The sequence below is a fragment of the Cavia porcellus genome, unplaced genomic scaffold (assembly GCF_034190915.1).
Source record: "Cavia porcellus strain 051 isolate PalLab524CR breed Dunkin Hartley unplaced genomic scaffold, mCavPor4.1 scaffold_17, whole genome shotgun sequence".
NCBI lineage: Eukaryota > Metazoa > Chordata > Mammalia > Rodentia > Caviidae > Cavia > Cavia porcellus.
This window is the reverse complement of record NW_026947500.1, coordinates 68,800,073-68,811,321: the sequence shown is the minus strand read 5'-3', so window position 1 is coordinate 68,811,321 and position 11,249 is coordinate 68,800,073. Positions and strand designations below refer to the sequence as shown.

General features: G+C 35.5%; 1 protein-coding gene across 1 annotated transcript; it reads right to left on the bottom strand.

The window, feature by feature from the left end:
• Positions 1-1,257: 1,257 nt before the first annotated feature.
• LOC100735783 (olfactory receptor 7E24-like) lies at positions 1,258-2,181 on the bottom strand. The gene has a single exon (XM_013155687.1). It carries the CDS (start codon positions 2,179-2,181, stop codon positions 1,258-1,260), a length of 924 nt encoding a protein of 307 aa, XP_013011141.1.
• Between the last annotated feature and the right edge of the window lie 9,068 nt (positions 2,182-11,249).

Here is an 11,249-nt window from a genome sequence, read left to right as displayed (position 1 = left end):
GTTTTCCAGCTGTTCTTTATACAAAAGTTATTATCAAGAGCATATAAAGAACACAAAAAATCATACCTCCCAAATTTAGAGACCCAATCCAAAAGTGGACATCCAAGAAAAACATACACTTCTCAGATGAAGAACAAATAAGTATATGAAAAAAATGTTTTCCATCACTGATTATTTGAGAGATAAAAACTAAAACAAAATTGAGATTCTGTCTCACCCAAGACAGAACAACTCTTATCAAGAAATTAACCAAAAACAAATTCTGGAGGGGCTGTGGGAAAAAGGAATCCTTTGTACTGTTGGTGCAAGTCCAGGTTGGTACGACTATTCTGGAAATCAATGTGGAGTTTCCTCAAACATGAAAACTGGAGATTCTGTTTGACCCAGTTATTCCCCTTCTGGGTACTTCCCTAGAAGAATTATCACCACACAGCCATATATGTTCACCCATGTTTATAGCAGCACAATTTGTAATAGCCAGATCTTGGACACAAAATAAATGTCCACCAACCAAATAATGGATAAAAAACATGTCATAATTATACAATGGAGTATTATTTTATCATAAAAAGGATAAACTTCAGACTTTATAGATTAATGAATGCAACTAGACACCATTTTCAAAAGAGGAATAAATCAGATTGCAGCATACTATCTCCCTAGGTTGAGAACCTCAAAGAAATAGATAGCTAGATATCTAGATATCTAGATAGATAAGTATATATATATGATAATTTAGTTATATTTCTAATTTCTAAGTCATTCAAAACAAAGATTTCTGCTAATATTCTTTGAAAAAGTAAATACAGGTATCTTGTACTCTGAGTAACTTGTTTAAAGACCACACTCCAAAATATATTGACCATTGTTACCCTCTAATTATCATGTTTTGAATTTTTCTTTTACTTTCTTCACTTCAAAATAAAAAATCCTCAGCATTTTAGCCTTCAATGTAGTTAGATACACAAAACTAAATACATCATTTTTACAATTTTCAAGCATGCATTGGTATCGCTTTTGCACAAACAATCCTCTTTATCCATCTCTAAAATTTTTTCAACTTCCGAAATGAAACTTGGCCTCATATGAATTCCATCTTCCCCAACTAGCTGTTCTTCTAATATGAAACATAATAAAGACTCAAAGTTCTGAAATCAAATAACCAAGAAAACATAATGTATTTAAATATGAGTTGGGTTGTTTAATTTCACAATGTTTTCAAACCTACATTCCAAATGGATCACAAATGTCTTGGGATTACACTCTCAAGCTGAGAATCCTCTTCAGTGTCCTACTGATATCCCTGTTCCTCAGGCTGTAGATGAAGGGATTCAGCATAGGGGTGACCACAGTGTACATCAGGGAGGCAACCATGTTCCTGATGGGAGAATAGGACCCATCTGAGCCAAGGTACATCCCAAGGCCCGTTCCATAAAATAAGCAAACAGCTGAGAGATGAGAGCTGCAGGTAGAAAAGGCTTTGTACCTCCCCTCCGATGATGGTATTTTTAGAACAGAGGAAACAATTTTATAGTAAGAGAAAATGATCCCCAAGATGGGAAAAAAGCCGAAGATGACACCAGCAATATATGTGACCACAGTGTTCAATAAAGGATCAGAACATGAAAGCTTGAGCAGTAGAGAAGGGTCACAGAAGAAATTAGCAATTTTCATATGCTTGAAGCAGGTGGACAGAAAAATAGCTGAATTATGCAGTTGAGAATCCCCAAGGCTAAGAAAGACAGACACCAAAAGTAATAAGGCACAGCGGTGTGCACTCATAGTGACAGCATAATGCAGGGGGTGGCAGATGGCCACAAAGCGGTCATAGGCCATCACAGTCAGGAGCATGTCATCCATACAGCAAAAAAGGACAAACAGAGACATCTGTGTCAGGCAGCCCACATAGGAGATGACTCTGCTGTGAGTTAGGATGTCCACAATCATCTTAGGGACCGTGGTGGAGGTGAAGCAGATGTCAACCAAGGACAGGATGGAGAGGAAGAAGTACATGGGGGTGTGGAGGTGGGTGTCAGAGCTGACGGCCAGGATGAGGAGCAGGTTCCCCAGCACGGAGACCATGTACATGGACAGGAAATTTCCAAAGAGGACCAACTGCAGATCTGGGTCATCTGAGAAGCCCATGAGGTGGAATTCTGAGACATGTGTTAGGTTTTGCATTCTGAGAATTCTTGAAAACCTTTTCAGAAAAAAATTCATAAGAAAAGTGAAATCACACAAAATTCTGCCTATGTTATGTGTACAAATATCCCCAATGAAATTATGCCAATATGAATGACCAAACCTTCAGGAATCATTTCTATTTTGACAACTTGGCTGTCATAAAATCTTTCATTACTGGGTGGCTTGTTTTCCACTGTATTCTATACAGTCCTACTTTATAGATGCTCTACAGCACAACATTAGGGGACAAGACCAGTGGGCTTCCGAAATCTAAGGGACCAATAATTTCTTGAAAAAGAATTGAAAGAATGTTAACCCATCATAACCAATCCCTCTTTAAAATATATAATTCTATTGAAAGCAAAGAAAATGCATTCAATTATGTTACTTCAATATCATAAAATGCAATGGCCCTTATCTTCATGTGTCAGAAGTATTACAAACAGTAGGGCTGCACTATCCAAAAATAAACTACGGGGAATTTAGTCATAGTCAGAATCACACTGCATTTAGCTATTTATCTGACATAAATTTTCATCCTTCTTAGATTTTCTGATTTCTGTGCTCAGTGAAATAAGCACTCACTCACTCTTTGTGTATGCATAATTTATTCAACATATGTCTCTTTTTGTTATTTGTAATGAGCTTTCATCTGTGTTAATGAGGCTAAAAGAGGTACACATAATTTTAGGACATTATGTCCACAAATGTAGCATTAACCACACTCTACTTTCCAGAGAATAAGCAATAATGATGAAAATCACATTTGATGATTTACTTTTTTTAAGAGATTTTGCTATAATACAATGACAAGAAGATATTTGTTAATTTAACATCTCTCTGTTCTGTTTACTGGTTGAATATTCAACAGTGTTGTGGAAATATGCTTTATTATTTTGGTTGACATAAAAAAATGCTATGTGCGACAGAAAACATGAAATATAAAGAAAATCTGACTGAGTTGCATGTTTCTTAATTCTGACTGACAGATTTAAATAGGAATCCTTACAGAAATAAGTCATTTTTCTTCTTTCAAATATGTGAAGGAACCTTGGATTCGCGTTTTTGTCAAATCCTACTATGATTAATTTGGGAAAACACATAAGAGAAAAGTACTTGAAACAATGTAATCATATTTGGAAACTCATCTGCAGTCATCAAGGTATATAAAACATGGTAAGCACATCTGTAAATGATGTAATCCCCCTCCTGGAATAACAGAAAAAGTGTTTACCTTATATGGTTGAATTAAAAAATTGTTTTCAAAATAATTTAGGATTCATCACTCTTGCATCTAATATATTCATCCAGGTAAATTTTAAAATATCCACATACTGAAGCCTCAGACCATGAAATTTAATCTGAATCTACATTTCAGCTACTGTGTTATTCTCTTACACTAGAGTTGAGATTCACTCTCTTAAACATATTTTAGTGTTTTGAAATATCCCATTAATATCTCTACAGATACATGAATGTTTATATCTATTGATTAGCATTTACATCAACTCCAGTATATTTTGAGATCTGAACAGTCACCTAAGAAATTTGGATTCTTGCTATCTTTCCATGATTTCATTTTCTTGCACTCCTGTACTCATAGGCATCTATTCCTATCAATTTTATGGATAGATTTTTTTCCTTTCAATATTTCAGGTTTGTCACTGATTTATAAACTCAGAGTAGTTTTTTAAAAGCCCACCTAAAGAGTACCTAAAACGCATACAGCTTTTTTAGGAAAATATCATTGTGCCTAAAAGAGAGTAGATTACATAAAGTGATTTTATCTCTCCTTCAGCTATTGCCACCATGAGCAGAGAGGTAATAAGATATCATTTAACTTGTAAATTTATTGTTAACATAATGTTTTGAAACTTCTTGTGCCTTTCTCCTTTTCAGTCACAGGAAAATTTGTATACAGCTTATTTGTGAGTGATACTTTTCTGATTCCAAACAAATAATGCATGTAAGATTTCTGATTATTTGCTAAAATTCGTGAGTGAGTCAGTACAATTTAAAAACTTTTGTTATTGAGATACTCCTTTAAAATATCCCTGAGGTCGGTCTGGTAATTTTCCCTGTATGACACCACACAGAAAGCTGCATCTTCATCATATGATAATAACATTTGCAGTTTGTTCCAGTGGTGGATCCTGTACCAAGAAATGAGACAGGGGAAATGGACATGGATGTCATGCAACATTGTTCTGCTAAAATAGTGAGAAAGTTTGTCAGCCTCTCTTTATCTCTCTGCCCATAAGGCCTGAGGAAAACAAGGACGAAAACATTGCATGCACAGGTGGTAACTAAACAGAGTTTGGATCTTTAATATTTATGTTCTTTGTTTCATTACAAACTAATTACATGAGTAAGCACCTGGAAATTTACTGATAAATAGAGTGAATTATCCAAAAAATTAGCGACTTGAAAAATGTGATGTTTTGTTATGTATCTCAAGCATAATCATGTATTCACCTGCTCCTGTCTCTTTGCACCTTTGCAAACAAAGGAATATTCCGTTATGTTTTTATATGTTTTATACAGATGGAATTAAATGTACTATAGGGCTCATATGTCAAAAAGAATTAGTGCAGAAATAATTAAAAATACACCAACAGATTCTGTCAAATACAGTAAATTGTTTGCTTATTACAACAGAGAAAGACTTTAGCAGAGTTTCTGAGTCTAAATTGCTGGTGCAATATAGTTTCATATTTAACTCTCAAATTTTCTAAAAAGAAGTGAAATTCTAACCTGCCTTAACCTCACTTGAGGATGTGTGGAATTATCAGAAACAGGGGTAGGATATGGAAAGCTACAAGAATGTACTTCAGTGGTGGCAGGAGAGAAACTGCATGGGATGATGGCTTTTCTGTGGTGGATGCAGCAGATGCCAGTCATGACTCTGCTCTTTGAGCATTCACAAGCCTACAACATGAAAGACGTGGTGAAAAACAGTTCCCTTCTGGAGTGACACAGAAGTCAAAGAATGTGAATGACAATCTGCTAGTGGCATTTCTTGTACAATTCAATGTATGTCTGGGGCAGCCCAATTCCAGTGCATCATTTTTCCACCTTAGAACCTAGTGCAGGTTCCATTGAAATGAAAGGCTTTCCATGTTCTATAAGTAATGATAATGTGAGCACTTATAATTACAGGAAGATAAAGCACATTAAATAAAACAAACTACATAAACAGATTGCTCAGAACCTGGAATACACCATGTTCTCAAAACCAGTTCATGATGCTACCATTAACCTGTTTACAAGCTTATCATCACCTTGGTAAAACTTTTAGAGTTAGGAAACACTTCAGAAAGATATATGTTCTGTGGATATGTGTACAACAACAATGGGAAGTAAAAAGGGGGCATGGTTAAATCAAATTTAAAATAATGATTCTGCTTTCCCTACTACAACTACCATCATAAAAGTTCCATTCCTTATAACTGATATTTTTCATATGTATTTTTCTGTAACTGACTCAGTGGCACAGTGCCTGCTTGGCAATTGTGAGGTCCTAAGTTCACTTCCTGGTACCAAAAAGTTGTTTTTTTAATCTGGAATAATTTTCCTTATGAGAAGAAAACATACCTTTCAGAATACCTGCCATATTGCTGAGATCCCTATGTACTTACTGGTTGATGCTGTTTCTGTGCTAGGTCACAGCCAAGGAAAGCACATCCAAAGACAACCTATGTCTGCTGACCATTGAACTTTTAGAATCTGTCCTCACAATATAAATTAAAGCAAAGTCAGATAGGAGCTTGCCATTGCAGGCAATTAAGGAGCTTGTGACACAAGTGTGAAGCTCCTTGGACAGGAATCATCAAAGTGAAGACCTGGAGACCAGCCGATTATTGACTACTCCATGACCTTAGAGACTCAATACCCAGAGCTCATAATTAGCCAAATTGGTCCATGCCATCCCCCTCTCTAAGGACTTTCCAAAGAGAATGGAGGTAGGAGTCATAAAGACAATAGGTGCCCATGAGAGTTTTGGGGTTTTTCTTCTAATCAAGTGAAGTTAGCACCTACTAAATACTTCTGTTACTTTATGCATAATTTTAAAATGTTATTCATGGGGTAAAATACACATAGCAAATAATGCACAATATTGACCATATATATATATATATATATATATATATATATATTTTTTTTTTTTTTTTTAATGACTTCAATTACATTCATATCATTTTGAAACATTGAACATCAACTGGGAAGCTGTGTCCAGAGGCCTGCCGAAACTTAGACAGCATCTCTGAGGCTCACAGGGACCAGCAACCAACAGTCATCCAGAAATCCTCAAGGAGACTCTTGGATACTGCTAAGCTGTGAGCAGAGGCCGGCCCCCACACACACAGCATCTCTGAGGCTCATGGCATGTAGCGGTCTGTGCCCAGGGTTCTGTAGTCATCTGTGAGCTCTCAGCAACATGTTTGGGGTTTGGGAAGCTGGGCCTAGCAGCCTTCCCAACTCAAACACCATCTCTGAAGCTCGTAGGACCAGGAGTCTGAACACTGCAACCCGTACACAGTCCCACAGCAACCCTTGGTGAGGCTCTAAGGAACTGGGAAGCTGAACTCAGAGGACTTCTCAGACTCAGACAGCATCTGTGAGGCCCATGGGGACTGGAAGTCTGTGTCCAGCAGCCCATAGTGAATGGAGAACCATCAGTGAGACTCTTAGGACCAGGAAGCTCTGCCTAGGGGCCTGCTCATACCTGAGCTCCATCTGTGAGGCCCATGGGGATTGAGAGTCTATGCCCAGCAACCACAGTCATGCAGAAACTCTCAGGACTGGGAGTCTGTGTCCACTGACTTGCAGTCACCTGAGAACCCTTGGTGAGGACTACTAGGACAGGGAGTCTGCTCCCAATGAACAAACCACTGCTGGGAACTGTCTCTAACACTCATAGGCACTGAGAAGCCATACACCATCTACAGTCATCCAAGAACCCTCAGTGAAGACGTCCCAATGACCCAGAATCAACAGCAAACCTCAGTGAGGCCCACAGCCTTACAATTCATCAGAACAGGAAGCAAGTAGGACTCAGTATCAGCTGATTCAGAGGAACACAGGGAAATGCCAAAACAAAAGAACAAAACAGAATCTCAACCTTACAGCCCATTTAGATCAAGTCCAGCAGACAGGACATGGATGAACTTGGAAATCACACACCAGACATCTCTGAAATGATTTCAAGGGAAATAAAGAAAAAACTCCAGGAACCTGCATAGGAAAACCGATGAGAAATCATCACTCACTAAAAATAGAAAGGATGAACATAATTAAAATTTGGTAAATATATCCAAACAAGACATACATTTAAAAAAATAGTGCAGCCTAGGAAAGTGAAGAAAGGCTTAAATAAACAATACAGGAAATAATTACAATACATGAAACAGATTCAAGGAGATTTTCAGGAAATCAAAAATTCCATGGAAATTTGGGAATGAATGAAACTGAAGATTGGTTCTCAAGCTTGAAGACATAAATGTGACTAGTGATCATGAAAGGACCACTGACCTCACACTTGCAGGCCAGAAGGGTTTATGAAACAAACACCTAACCTGCTGAGCTGGCTGCTCACTCAGTGTGATCATGAAAGGAAACAGCTATTAAAAATACCAAGGAATCAGGAAATTACAATTCAGCAGCTGCAATATGATGCAAGGAGAAACAATGTAAGACTGGTAAGTGTCAAGGAAAAAGGAGACAATACAAATGATGTAAAAAGACTATTTACAGATGTAACAGCAGAAATTTCCCAAACATGAGACATGTAGAAAAGCAAGGCATATTGGACTGCAATTAGTCATAACCAAAATAATCTACACCTCAGCATATAATAATCAAGATCCCATAAATTCAGCACAAGTACAAAATATGAAAATGTGCTAGAGAAAACAAAAAGGTCATCTACAAAGGAAATATATCTGAATCGTGGCAGACTTCTCAAAAGACAAAACTTCAAGTCAAGAAGAGCATAGAATGAAATATTTCAAGTACTAAAAGAAAACAATTTCCATTGCAAATTTTTATACCCTGGAAAACTGCCACTCAAAGTCAATGGAGAAATAAAATACTTCCATGACAAAGAACAACTAAAGAACTTCATGACAACTCAATCAATCCTACAAAAATATTGAAAGATATTCTACAAAGAGATATAAATGCTCACAATTCCAAGGACAATAATAGAAATAAGAAGCAACCAATCACCAGGACAGGCAATTACACAGAGGGATAAAAGTAGAGAACCAACAACAAAAAATTAACATGCCAAAGATAAGCCCACACATGTCTGCATAAACCATTAACATAAATAGTCTTAATTTACCATTCAAAAGAAACAGACTGGCAGAATGGATTAAGACCAAAATCCAATAATAACCTCCATACAAGAAACACATTTAACTCAAAAGAAAATTTACAAACTAAATTCAAAGAATGGAAAGCAATACGCCATGCAGCATGAACCAAGAACAAAGCAGATGCACCTGTTCAGTTTGCAGACAATGTGAATTTCACCCAAGAATGATCAAAAGACACGAATAAAGTCACTACATGCTTGTTAGGGAAAACTTGAAGAGGAAGACATAACTTGAAGAGGAAGACATAAATTTATATGCACCAAGTATGGGAGAACAGCTCTCTAAGACAAATCTTAGTAGACATGAAAAATCAAATAAGCAATAGTATAACAGAGGACTTTAACACTCTGTTGTCACAGAGACACAGAACAACTACACAAAAAAATCATCCAAAAAACAGAACTGGATCAAACTTGTGAACAAATTGGCTCAGTACATGTGTCTAGAGTATCACAGCCAACAACATCAGATTATACATTCTTCTTAGCTTCACGTGGAACATTCTCTAGAATACACCATATTCTATCCCATAGAAAATGCTTAAATAAATGCAGATGAATCAAATTTATCCCTGCTTATTGTCTGATCATAGGGTAATGAAATTGGATATTAATGACAAAAGAAAGAGAAAAAACTCCATAGACTCATGGAAACTAAATAATACCCTCCTGAATAATCAATATGTCACAGAAGAAATTAAATGACATCTACAATCAAATGAAAGTACAAATACCACTTACTAGAACCTGTGGAACACAATGAAAGCAGTTCTCAGAGGGAGACTTTTGCAGTGAATTCTCACATCAGGAAAGCAGAATGAACACAGATAAACAACTTGATTCTACACTTCATATACCTAGAAAAAGAAGAACATGTCAAGCCTAACAACCAAAGAAGGAAGGAAATTATAAATATCAGAGCATAAATTAGTGCAGTTGATGCTAAGACAACAATGCACAGATTTTATGAATTGAAGAGCTGGTTCTTTGAAAGAATAAATAAAATTGATAAGCCCCTAGCCATCCTTACCTAAAAAAGGGGGAAAAATTATATAAATGAAATAAGGAATGAAAATGTTGGAATCACTACAGATCTTTTGAAAAGCAGAAAAGCATCAACACCTACTTTGATATAATTTACTCTCATAGATTCAATAATAGAAGAAATGGAAAGATTCCTAGAAACACTCCTAGAACAAAGCTGAAACACTCCTAGTTTTTTCAGGCATTTAGGAGTGGTACATTAATGGCAACTGTTATTATGGTCATGTTACTTGAAAGTAATTTTAAAATGTATAAATGTAGTGGTACGAACTGTTGATTTCCTCTTGTTTTGTAGTCTTGTGTTGCTTGCATTGTTTTGTTCTCATCTGTTTTGCTATGTTTTCTTTTTATTCTATTATCTTTAAAATAATATAAAATAATAAAAACAAACACTGATTTGAAAATGTTTCATGCGAACATTACTTATTATTATTATTTAGTATCTGGGAAATCTGAGTTCTTATTACTTTTTTTTGAAGAGAATAAAACCAAATGTGACAAAATAAAATAGACTCAGTCAAAACAAAAGGATGGTCATAGTACATAATGTAAAACAGAATACAAGGTGATCAACAATGGTTACTATAATGCTTCTTGCTATCTTCAAAAGAATTAGCCATATCATCAGGTATGAAATTGAACAAACCAGTACTGAACAAAACCAATAAAGATGAAACATTTGACACATTACAGGACTTCAAAAGAAGTTAATAGTCAAAGCAGGATGGATATCATAGTGAATCTTATTGTCTTCAAAGTAGTTGCCTGTATCCTCACATTTGATACTAGCAAACACTCAGAATAGAGTATAATCAGTCAAACCAAGACAGTGAAAGCATTACAGAGCTTCAAATTAAGTTAATAGGAAATGAAAAATGGTTACCATAATATATCCTACAAACTTTAGAATAGCTGTCCATACCATCATATCTAATACAAGAAGACAAACTGGAACAGAATAAACACAAACTAAACAGAATGATGAAAACAATATGGGTTTCAAATAATGATAAAAGACAAACAATGGCCACTGCCTTCCCATTTTAGACAATTGCTCCCCTTTCACTTTCTTTATTTATTTTTTTAATTTTTTAAAAAATATTTTTATTTAAAGAATGATTAAACAAAACAGAAAATGGGTATAAATAATTCATACTTTCAAAGAAAAAATAAACAGTAATAAATAACTAGTGGATGTTTACATATTGTCCTCTTACAAATAATTGTTCAAGATACAAAAGTGGAACTTATAAGCAGGAATTCAAGCAGTGAGATTGCAAACAGTTCTGTTCAACTATCTAATAAAAACTTGGCATCACGGTTATCAGTCCTATACATTTAAGCATGCATGCAGTTATCTATATCTTCATTTATGTTTAGATTAAACAAACCAAAGCCAAGTAGAATCTCTCTGAACAAAGAATATTAGTATTGCTAGATTTCACATGAAGACACTCCGGAGTCAGAATTGGGTTATGTAGTATCTCTTTTTCTTCAAAGTATTTTTCATTTCATCATTTGTCATAAAATCACTTCTCACAAACTGTTTATATAGGTTCCTTTGCATAAATGAGTTTTGAGTCTTAACATGTATTTCTATCCTTTCTGTATTAGAGAGAGAAATAAAACAAAGCAGAACAGA

Coding starts and splice junctions, on each gene's coding strand:
- LOC100735783 (XM_013155687.1), bottom strand. CDS start 2,181: ATGCAAAACCTAACACATGTCTCAGAATTCCACCTCATGGGCTTCTCA.